General features: G+C 39.0%; 1 protein-coding gene across 1 annotated transcript in view; it reads right to left on the minus strand.

Annotated features, from left to right (window-relative positions):
• The window catches only part of LOC139131866 (sodium- and chloride-dependent glycine transporter 1-like), a 30,925-nt gene that overhangs the window by 14,737 nt on the left and 3,345 nt on the right, over positions 1 to 12,843 (minus strand). The window contains exons 2-3 of the mRNA XM_070698159.1: positions 3,460 to 3,646; positions 2,164 to 2,295 (exon numbers count right to left, since the gene is read on the minus strand). Coding sequence (XP_070554260.1) covers positions 2,164 to 2,295; positions 3,460 to 3,646 — 319 coding nt within the window. The remainder of the gene's footprint in view (positions 1 to 2,163; positions 2,296 to 3,459; positions 3,647 to 12,843) is intronic.

Here is a 12,843-nt window from a genome sequence, read left to right on the forward strand (position 1 = left end):
CATGGGCACGGTCCCTCCACAAACGGTTTGTGGCGGGACCGTGCCCATGGCTATAAGAAAACGTGTACAATTATTCATGCATGAGAGTCGAGACGACAGACGGGGTCCAATGTCACTCCCTGGTACCATCTCCCCGCTGTCAGTTCACAATATCGCGGCATGATATTCACAAACTACGCAATTAGATGACCAAGGGATTAAAATGATACTATTAATGATGCTATTAAGGTGCTCTTTCTTGTTGAAAATGATTTACATTTATTTGTATTAATTTCATGGTGACGTATGTTCAGGCTGTTGTGCGTTTTAAGTAGATGCTCGAACGACAGGAGCCATTCATAAAAATCTGAACTATGGCCCCGGCCAGGCTATAACTATGCAATTGACTACAATCAATCAAATTATCAATTAACATTTTAACTTGTCCATACGCATATAGCATTTATAGTATGACAAAACGGGATTGCAATTTTCAATAAACGGGGAAAATAATTCGAAAGAATAACACTGTCGGAACAGCGCCACATATAGAGCAATACAAACGACATATGCACATAAATTATTTGTACGTATCATATCAAAATTTATGATGCATATATATAATATATATATATATATATATATATATATATATATATATATATAGTAAACATGATTTTTTACGAAATTCTAGCACTCGCTCTGAAATTTCAGCTCATATTAAAGCTGTTTCAACGTGGTTGCATCACTTGTGCGGGATTTACATTCAAGAATACACAAGTACACCCTGTCTTCATCCACTACATCATCAGCCTAACAGTGCTTTGAGTGGTTCTTGTACGTGTACACTTGACTTGTAGTATATTTCAAGTGTAATTATGTCTGTGGCTGAGAAGTGCTGAGTTAACTATGATATGAATAATAATTTAAGCAATCGATTGTCCCTGTCAAAACGACGATACACTGCCACTGCCTACAATTAGAATTTTAATAACGAAAGATTGGGGAGTCGATATTTTCCAGAAAGAATATCATTAACCCTTGAAAGTGCAGAGTTACACGTAATAAGAGGATGGTATCATATCGCATTGATCGATTTTTAACAGCTCATCTAGTAATAGAAATACGAGATACTAGACTCCAATGCCTGTGACGTGGTCAAATCATCTTTTTGACTCGAGGTGGCGCTTAGCGGGTCTGCTTACGTCATCATAATATCAATCGTTAACATTTTAACGTCTACTGCTTCTTTTCTAGAGGTTGAACCGTGTTATACTGTGAGTACCGTAACTGATTTTGAATTCAAAGTGCATCCTTCAAAGCTCGCCTGATGTCTGGCGACCAAGTCATGAAGGAAACAAATTCAATATGCCATTCTAGTCGGGGGAGCAGAGATTGTAAAAACCTGAAAAAACCTGAAATAAAACCACCTCCGGCCGATACTTGGAGACCAGATCATCCAGTCAGAACGCGTCCCATCCCAGCATCAGTGATTTTTAAACATTGGCAGCCGTCCTACGAGACCACTGCGAAGTCATTATAACCGAATTGATTTGTTACAAGAGTGACCGGGGCAGAAATAATGCCAGACGGAGGAAGGTTTCCTTGAACAGATTTCCAATTCCTTTGATGCGCAGAATAAAATACATAATGATTCAACAAATCGTGTAATCCGATAATCCGGATTTATGGGCATTACTGACAACGTAAAATGTTTCAACCACGGAAGGCACGGATTGAATTTCGTCCTGCGTCACACGTATAGTCGCATCGTTAGGCGTTTCTTGTAGCGAGACAGTCGTCTGAATCCCATAAACATGCTTTGAATTCTCATTTAATTCTCATTGAACTCGTTTCTTTTAACAATGATGCACCGAATTTATAACGATGAAACAGGCGTCTTTATATAAAAACGCAGACAGCATTGCATCGATTTGTCGAGTAGTACGCAGTTAAAACGGGACGAACAGACATATATTCTCATATGTAAATGCAATCGCACGCATGTCTAGAACGCTGCATATTCTGGTGACTTCGATAAAACACACTTTTCCTGTAATTCTAAGGTGAGAATAAACAACAAACAAACGAACAAATATCGACGGAAAAAATATTGTAATGGACAAGTTAACCTATTTTGTTTGGTTAATTATTGCAGTTCTGTTCATTCAGTCATCACCTTACCTTTGAAGATCGGAGACATCCGCCAAATACTGATACAACCGAGACTTGCAAATTGTCCGACCGATAATTCAAGGTAAAATAGAGGTAGGCCAGCTACTGTCAACATTATTATATATGGTATCAGGAAGGCCCCTGGTTGTGAAAAAAGAAAAATAAAGAAAATGAGCGAATCCTCTCTCTCTCTCTCTCTCTCTCTCTCTCTCTCTCTCTCTCTCTCTCTCTCTCTCATATACACACTGTAAATTTGATTTTAATTACAAGACGACGTATGCCATTTTCAAAGCTTTGGTTCTAAAACTGCAAGTGCAGAATTCATATCATGAAAACTGCTTGAACGTCGGTAATATTTGAGCGATCACGAGACGTCAGAGAGGAGGGACCGCCTGCTACAAGTCACATGACAGGTCACCGTTGCACGCAATGTTATGATTATAAGTAGGTCGTTTGAACGTCACCATATGTTTATTCTCTTGCTTGAATTTATGCGTGGTACAATTGAGGTTTTGCCAACGACTCTTACTTGAGCATTTTTAAAATATATTGTTAATATACTGGACTTGATCGGACTGTCTTCGAGTTGTATTTCGAAAGCGCGATATTTGCTGCACCGTGTCTCAAAGTGTTCGACCATCGGTTACGATAGGAATTATCTCTACTTTCTGTTATTTTTAATGCCATGACGGGGAATATCAATAATCAGATTATGTCTTTTGTGACAACTGCGTCACTGAGATCAATATTGCACCAGTTTGCAGTGACCGAATCAGTCTGCCAGCCCCGGACACGTCATCAACTGTCCGAGAGCAGATGTGGATCATATGCATGTCCGGTTTCAATGTTTGTTATTAATTAGAGAACATCGACCTCTGGCCCGCTGGGAACTGTTTATGTTCGATATACTGGTCTGAGAACTAGACTGGCGGTATTTCTCGGAATCAGTAAATTATACACCTTTGACATGGTTCATTTCCGGATTGACATCCGGAATGGATTCTGCTTGTACAAACGTACTGAAGCAACTGGTCGGTGCAACCCAAATATGCACAATCTTTTAACACATATGGATCGGTCATTTCGTATTTGAATACCATGACAGCGTAACTACATCAAACATCGGACAAAATTTATTGATCCTCTCATCAACAGTTGAATGCCGTTTTCTGCTTTACAGTACCTCGCAACTTTCAGCGTCGCAGTCAGACCTTGCCAAGTTAAATTAAGCCCCTCCACCGAGTGTGTGCTCTCTCTCTCTCTCTCTCTCTCTCTCTCTCTCTCAGCCTATTTGTATCCACTTACCTCCTCCATTTGAATAGCATAGGTAGGGGAACCTCCACACGTTTCCAAGTCCCACAGCATATCCGATGCAGGAAAGAGTGAAGTCAAGCTTATTGCTCCAGTTACCGCGTGCAGGATTTTCATCTTTGGTATTAGTAATAGCCCCGGCGAGTTTATCCACCGCTATTTCGTGAGAGTCGCCATGCGTCTGACAGAAGAAACAGGAGTAGAAAGAGTGCAAAATATCGTGTTAAGTCAGAGAAAGTTCAAATTCTGATTTCATATAAATCGAATAACAAAACGCTGAAATTATCACATAAAAAGTTGTATCCTCCTAGTCTAAATAAGAATGACGCAACTAGAAGGCCGGTTCTCTATCTAAATCCACATTTTCCCTACTATATTTGTTTATTGTAAGTCAGGAGCTTTGTGGTGCCTAGGGAAAATTTTCCATTTGTGCATGTTTCATTAAGGGTAATTTGAATTGAATATATACGCAATGATAACCATAGACTGTTTCTCTATGGTATATGTGATAATTTGTAGAGAATTTGGCTATGTACGAATCGTGAAAGTGCACAAATGACTTCTGTTAAAAATTGAACATGAAAATTAATAATGCCCACATAACGCATAAGTTGGGTAAAAATAAACCCTAAACTACCACGATATCTGAAGTTTTGTCAAAAATAAAACAACACAGCATTTTCTGTACTCTGACATTTTATTTTTGGCTCTAGATATATGCATATATCGTCACACCAAATAAATCAACATTTTCAGATGTTTTCAGCAGACGAAGTCTCTCTCTCTCTCTCTCTCTCTCTCTCTCTCTCTCTCTCTCTCTCTCGCTTTGTAAACACTATATCTCACAATAATATTGTAATGTGAATGCCAGTGACAACACGATAGTTTTCTGTGCTAAATTGCGTTCAAAGAAGAAAATACGAGCCTACAACGGTATCCCAAGGCTATCTGTATCGCAAGGGTCTCGCAATAGTCATAAGAGACTCTGGCGCTCAGATGTGACAGCAGCCGTAAAATTAGAAACAATTGAACAATCAGTTGACGTTTGTCTGATCAGACAAGCTGTTGTCATGAAGTAACTTTACAACGCGTCAAAAGCGGGGGGCGTAAAAATTTAAAGTTAAATTTCGCTTTTTGTAAACATGCGCAGGTAACTCCCACTCATCAAATCCACAGAAATGTTCAATTTTGTACTTTCTATACGTGGGAGTTAAGAAGATGTGTTCCGTCGGGACCAACTAGCAATGTATATGACCTATGTGGTTTTTACAGTCACGAAGAGCCGGGGTTAGACTTGGTTCAAGTCGGTGATTGTGTAAAAAATAAAGTCATTTCAGCAAGTGTTGATGCATGAATGTTACTTTTATTTGAAATAAGATTGAGCAGTACGATCCTCATCATGCCGTCTTCACGTTTCTGAGGAGTGAACTTTTGAGTAGTGGTTTTGCGCATGCGTGGAGTGAACGCGATCGGCATGGCGGTAAGTTTCTCCTGGAATCTCATATCCGGAATCTTGGCCGGAATCTTGCGATAACTACACTACATTGTGATCAGAAAAACAGGGGCGAGTAGTCTACCACATCGCATTTAGTAAATATTTATTCACACACTTAGAGCAAGTTTAGGCCGGGGAGGAAACTGGCTGAAGCTTCGTAAAGATAAATTGGCAGGGGCACGATATATATTTTCATGAAACCAGTGTAATCTTGAAGAGAACATGGTCAAGAAACTATCTTCAAGTTCTAGTGTACTTGGCCTTGCTTCTCTGTTGTTATGACTCCCCCGAATGTACGTGTGGTCTTTGGATTGGCCAGAAGAGTGTGATAGTAGACGTAGTCTGGAATCCGGTCGTGTTTTAATAGGTTCTTCAAAAAACACTGGATTGATACCACGCCTAGTTCTAGCGTTGAAATCACGAGATAGAAAGTCATTCTGGCTTGCTGTAATCACTGCCGTGATTACATTTACAACACAGTAAACCTTCAACACAGTCGCTGTTCCCTAAAAATCGGCTCTGCGCCTACGCGCCCCATAGACATGTGTACAGACGTTTGTACACACGTATGATCAGTAGGCGCAGAGCGGAATTAAGAAAACCGGCGACTGTGATTTACAGTCTTACGGCTTCGTGGCATGCATGAAAGTATTGTCGAATAACGTTGATGTCTTTGAACGGACATTTGAAAAGCAAAAACTCACGATTCCATTACAAACAGCTAGCATTTTCATTGAAAACAAATTTTCATCACGTCCATTTCTGTTAAAACGTCATTATAGCTTATCGCTGAATAAATCCGTATGGGGTAGCACATTTTATTGCGCGCGCAAATCTATAAACCAACGATCGATTCGCTTTATTTGCAGTCGGACTTTACGCCCTGCATGATAATATTCCATTCAATGTTCGAAGACAAACAGGAGACGGCTTTCAAACTCCCAAAATAGAAACACTAATCTTGTCATATAATCAGATTTGTTACAAGTATACCGTGACGTCAAAGTTTCGTCATTCAATGTTAGATTGGTTCACTGCGTAACCGACAAGCTGAAGAGATGGCAACTTTAAGGGCCACTCAAAGGGTAGACAGACAAAGACACTGATCAGATATGGGCTACCAGGAAGATGATCTTTGTCAAAGATGTAGTTAGAGAAAGACGACGAAGGGAAAGGGGCCGTAAAGATGTAGTGGACGAGGTCGAGAGATGGCGGAGAAGGAACAAAAATAATAGCCAAAAAAGAGAACAAAGTTGAACAAAGACATGTCAATCGACGATGGACAGACGTATATGTATGACGAGCTACATCGTTCGCAACACGGTGAAAGGTTTCATGGTTATACACGTAAACAAATTGTCGGAGACGTGTGGTACACGTACTGCATTGCGCGTGCGCGGGCAAACAACGACCAAATAGAAAGAGAGCAAAAAGTTCATGAGCGAAATAAGGGAGACTTTATCTTCAGTTTTATATCAAGAACTCAAAGTATGGTTTAACTACACCTCTGGTCATCGAAGTGTTTGTTGTTGGTTGTGTCTTTGTACAAGTAGAATTTCTGACTGCATCACACTTGAACAATTACATGACCAGCCTGAGTGTAGTGGTGTACCTACTTCAATGTAATGTAATTAAACGTTTGTCAAATGGACATTGTGTACTGTTACAAGAGGTGCAAAGTTGTAAATGATCCCGAAAGCAACAATCAAACAGAGTAAACATTCGCCTCCCTTCAAAAAGCCTTGGGGAGACATGCTATTAGACCACAATAATCAATTTATGTGGCGAGGTTTGGGTAATCAGATTGTTCCGAAACGTAATTTGTGATGTTAAAGTCATCGCACTACACCTGTCTTCACGGGTTACTGTATTGGTGACAGAATTAAATTTCCCGGTCCTCATTATCAATAAGAAAAACAAGCATCGTTTTGCCCCCGAGGATACTTTAATTAAACGCGGACATCAATACAGCCACGTACACCCACGTCATTACCGGTTGTAGTTAATGTCTCATTTGCCAAATCGATATGATCATTAGTCTGACGATCACCAATTCCTTTGAAGACTTGCTTTGTTATTTTGCTCGAAACTGCACATGCACATACGCTAGTGCGTAACTGTTACACCGAACACATTTATGTACATTCATGTAAGAAAAATATACAGACAGAAACGTGTTTGCGTTCAATAAAAATCATATAAATTAAGTTAAAAAGATTTAAAATATCGTTGACGTTAAGATTCTGCTCGATAGTTTTCGGGGGGGGGGGAGGGTGGTTGAGCCATCAAAACAATGGAAGTTAATGGAGTAAAACTCAAAATTTGCAGATTAAATTATTTCGTGTCGACTTTCCAGTTTGCATTCTTCATCGTGTGTATTTCCTTCACTCGAAGGCCGTTTTCTGAGAAGCAGAAGGATATCGTTAATTGGCCCATTAACAGTGAAATATGAAGATCTGGCATCCGTTAGACTGGCGGACTTAGCTGCGTCCGGCCCTCGTGTGCGGCCTTCGGGGGGAAATCGACGCCGGTTACCCTTTTAAGGGGAAGTCAAAACCCTTCGTGCTTGAGCGAGTCCGTCCAGAAAATTGGGAAGCTGTGCAAGGAATGAAACTACCCGGAAAGCATTTTACATTTCACTTTTTACCGGGTAATGAACTCCTGAGTACATGGAACGGGGTGACATATCTATTCTATAGGGCACCCTCTGTATACATCAAAGTACCCTACAGTCATACCTAGCCTGGCGTTTTTGAAATGCATGTAAAAATAACACGACGCGTCGACGCTGTAATTTGATTTACATTTGATAAAATATCCGAAGAAATGCGTTGACTCAACAGACTTCAGCAAAGACGACATAAGATCTGACACCATTTAAACGTAGATTGTAGATGCTCCGTTGTCCGCAATTATGCAAGATGCTTCAGTTACATGTGTTTTTGGAAAGTAAGGCTAAATCATTATTAGATCATCTTTCAATCACAAGAGAAAGCTAACTCAAGAGTCAACTATGGATTTCCAAATGAACGATTTAACCAACCGCTTATAACCAAAAATTCTTCAGAAAGACGGAAGTATAGGAAAGATGCCAACATTGCAGAAAACATTGCAGATTTCAACTTCTTCTTTCTTCCTACCTCCTACTTTACGGCAAACTTAATTTGTTTACCAGGCGCTGGGGTGAGGTGAAATAAAAATGTTGCAAAATTAAACTGAACATCACTTTCTACCGACTGGGCTTAAGGATAGAAGTACACTGTACATTTGTATAGAAGTTCGGATATAGGCCAACTCGGTAATCTTCGGCAGTTCACGATGAACTGACTCCAGGTATGGACTGTAACAGTATACGAACTGCCAAATGGGGGTAAATTCATGAAGTGTAAAACCGACAATAGCAGCGGATTACAAGTGTGTAATACGGTTATCATACTTTTGTCACATTCGCTGCGATTCTAACGACAGAGTTCGACAAACCAACCCTCTCTCCAGTAACTCATCGTCATGATCGTGCCCTGTGATCCAACAGACTCAATCTAATACGTCTACGCATGCTCATTGACAAGGTCGATCGACGACGCCAATGACGAAATCCAGTGACGATGCCGTGCGATATTGCACAAGCTGCACTGCAGTCCATGCATATGCAAAAACAATCAATCTCTTTATTACTCAACGTACACTAACAGAGTGTGGTATGGTAAAATTCAGGTGTAAAAACAACATGTTAAAAACTGAGCACTTGAGATTGTTTTTATTATGATCGACCTAAAGTGAACTTGGTGGCAATACATTCTGCAGGCTGGGCTGTTCTGTGCAGCATATCATTGAATGCATGCTAGTAGTTGTAGTATGATATAGAAAATTTGAAGAAATCATGCCCGATGCATGTGACAGAACGGTTGGCAAAAGTAAACCCAACAGAAGCCTGTGTTTTTGTTTTGTTTTGTTTTTCATTTTTAGACAAGTCCCAAGACATGCAAGAGGGCTGGGGAGGTACATTACGACGCGTCCTACGGCATTGGAAAGCCTAGACATCGCTGTTTGCTAGCTTTGATCACGTTCAATTTTCCGACTCCGATCGGATTGACTATTGGGTGTCGCAAAAGATGCCATTTCTGTGAGTGAAAGACACGTCCTGACGAAATTCGTCAAACAAATGATTTGTGCTGTCATAGGTCTTTCGAGCTCAAGTTCATCCTAATGATTTGCATATGATCGATTATCGATCTGAGTACCGTCGACTATCACGAGACATACCTGTTCGTAAGGTTCTTCATCATCTGTGTGTATTGACTCTGGAGGATTCATGGTTGACAGGCAATAACGCCAAGTCTATCAAATTCATCGATCACTTCTGTTAGACATCTCAAACAAGAACACGTATATTACGATTGATTCCATGTATAATTATCAACGTCTTCTATGCATAGTCTTTGCGCATGTCAAAGTGCAAGTTATGGCCGGCAATGCACTCGCTGGACGAAACCATTTTGGGCGTGATATTCGTATGCTCGTTGGAATAACCAGTGCGATTCGTATTTATAATATTAACATATTTAAAATTCTTTTACATGAAGATGCTGTGTTCATGGAAAATACTAATACAAATAGTATAATCTACTTGCATTTAATCAAATATAAGGTATATTTTCTTCCTCTTGTTGTACACGACACACCCCACAAAATATGGTTGAGTCGCACAAAAGGCGCGCGAAATGTCTGGGTCATTCAACTGAGCGCGCTATGTATGCTGCGTGGGTGATATTGCAATTCGCAAAGGGATGAAGTTGATTAGAAATTTATTCATAGAAGTCACATAAGACAAAGACTGCTGCTTTTTACGTGGTGTACTAACATAGATGAATACACCGAAAGAAAAATCCTTAAAATCAGACAAATCTTCAAGGTACATTGGCGACAGAGTGACACCGCTGCGCAAACGACCGTCTTGACTTCAAGCCATAATGCATGAGAACCGTCGGCGCGTACGTTAAAGGTACAGATATAAGCTTATACAATACAAAAAGCAAGATGTTGCCAATGCTCAATACAATGAAACTGTATGTGAATAAAATTTACTGTCCACAGCCGATTGTAGTTTTCAATATCTAGAAGGTAGAAAATAGATGGGGCATAAAATTCTATAGGTAGCTCTAATTCGAGAAAAATCAAAATTCGCATTGATGGACTTTGGGTAGACGTAGACGTGCAAAAGGACACATCCACACGGTATCAAGGGCATCGTCTGAGACATGCTTGCTGCGCATACATAAATGATGAAAACCAGCCTGAGCTTACACTGCTTCTCAGGATTGACGTCAAAAGATCCTTTTCTTCTGCAACATCTTTAATATTCAAAAGAAACAACAGTACAGGTAATAGATTGCTTTGATTGTGAGAGCACCGATTAACCTTAAGAAGTTTTAGATTCTGTGAAACAAAACTGATTTTCTAGATTCCGTGAGAACAGATTTCAAAGTCAAAACGAAAGGAGACATGGGAAAGAAAGACTAAGTTTGGAAAAGGACTGGTGAGTTTGAGGGGAAACTTGAGGAATATTTTTTTAATCCCACACTGAACTTTTGGTGTTCTTGCCATTCAGAGTGTTGAAATATACATCTTACGCAGTTCGAACACACTTAAATTTAAGCAAATATGCATACATGCACATGCATAATGGAATATTAACCGTTACCCACACTCCCTCCATCCGTTCCGCATCATATCATTATAATTGACATCCACATTCATGCTCGTCTCCATGGTATCACTGTCGATTACGTCACATCCCCTGATGACCGAATATGTACTTGGAGTTGCATTTACTTTATTTTCAGTGACAACAAGAAAACAATTTCAAAATTCAGTGTAGGCCTACCGATTTTTTCAGAAATGAGTTCTCCGATTTTCTAAGGCGTATGCAAGAACTACCGGCTTGAATATTTTTCTCATTCCAACCACTATTGAACAGAACATGTAAAGTCGTGATCTGGCTTTCGTAGTTTTAAGTAGTTTTCTTATCAGTAGTAAGTAAGTTCAAGGAAATCGGTGAACTGGGAAATAACAAATATTGCAGACTTTATATAAATATTCAAGTATTGCTATCCTCTTTATCACATGCACCATGAGATTTGATTAAACCTAAAATATTATAATTTTAATTAATAAAAAAATTTCAAAGAAATGAAAATTCTAGGCCCGCCGATTTTCAAAACTATGTTCTCCCAGTGCCACAGGTAAACCGTGGGAAGCACTGAATTGAGGGGCTTTTTGTCATTCGGTCGACTACAAGAGTATCTAAGACCACGATCCTGCTTCCGTATTTTTAAACAATTTTCTTGTAAGAAATGGAAAATGGGAGAACAGGGAAATAGCAAATTACTCTTCATATCAACATCTAAGCATCTTTTGTCCCACTTCTCAATGTCTGCCACTACTTTTGATTATTTATTAATGTAAAAACCTTTCTAAGAACAGTAAAGGTTTTATGACGGCAATTTTAATGTTAAAACGTCACAATCGAATCAATATAACTCCCTTATATGGCTTTGATTTTGATATTTCGAAATATCGATGGCGTAAAGAATTAGCTTTTCCTTGACTGAGTACGTATAATGAAATATTTATAAGCAGAAATGTGAGACATAGATTGACGAATCTGCGCCGATTGCCGATCATCAAACCTTAACGACATCGGTAAACCAGTGTATCAGCCAATAGTGACGTCATCAAGATGTGAAGTGGAATTAATTCGTGGAACGGTTAAAATGCACTTTGGATCGATAAAATGCAACCATGTGTCAATAACCAGCTCAAAAAGGTGAATCCTCATAACCGTTAATTGCGGATTTTGGTTTCAAGATTGACATTTCCGCTTACACCAAGCCAAGAAAAGAACTTGGCTTCAGTGTGGGTGTATGTCTACAGCAGTTGCATCTTTTAAACTTATTCAATAAGATTGCGAAATTGTCAATGCCTTAAAAGGAAGTACGCTGTCAACTAACAGTACTTTATTTATTTCTATTTATTTTTATTTTATATGTGAATTCATTTACATATTTGTTTTCTTTTTTTATTTTTTTCAACATTTTATTTCCAATTATTCTTTGCTATGCTCCCCTAATCAACTCTCATATTTGCTTTAAAAAGACTTAAATTTGCGACAATCTTGATAACCCATCCCTGGGGACCGTTTGGTCTCTGTGACCCCAGTGGGCGGAGGGACAGTGCTGTGACTAAATCTATAGTCGAAATCAATCAGAGTGTTGTCTGTATGTCAGTGAGTAAATATGTATCGATATCATCAGAAATTCAGCGCTGGCTTGAAGTAAGCTGTGGTGGAGTCAGATCAGCACTGCTCAGGAACCAGGAAAATCTGATTATATTTATTTTAAATCCCTGAACTAGTCGTCATTGTAAACACCTGATGAACCCGTTGCTATTCAATTTGAATGTCCTTCTTGCAGCATGTCGTGCTGCATTCTGACAATTCTTTATGCTATGTACGATGATTGTCACTAAATATGAAGCATTATTATGCCTGTTGTCCAGGGCCATTTCTGACACTGTCATATAAGACAGATATAGTTTGGTTATGTTAAAATGTATGTGTGTCTATACATACATATATATATATATATATATATATATATATATATATATATATATATATATATATATATATATATATATATAATATCACATTTAGTTGGCTAGTTGGTTAAGTTAAAATTTGTATGTGTGTTTGTGTGTGTAGGCCAATTTCGTCGCATTCGAAGTGAATTTGCCCAGACAGGTAAGTTTTTCAGACTCAGCACAATTACATGAGGCGTGAAATAAATGCAAAAGAGCAAAAGATTGATAGTTTCTTAAGAGGA

This window comes from Ptychodera flava, chromosome 4 (genome assembly GCF_041260155.1).
Source record: "Ptychodera flava strain L36383 chromosome 4, AS_Pfla_20210202, whole genome shotgun sequence".
In the NCBI taxonomy this organism is placed as follows: domain Eukaryota; kingdom Metazoa; phylum Hemichordata; class Enteropneusta; family Ptychoderidae; genus Ptychodera; species Ptychodera flava.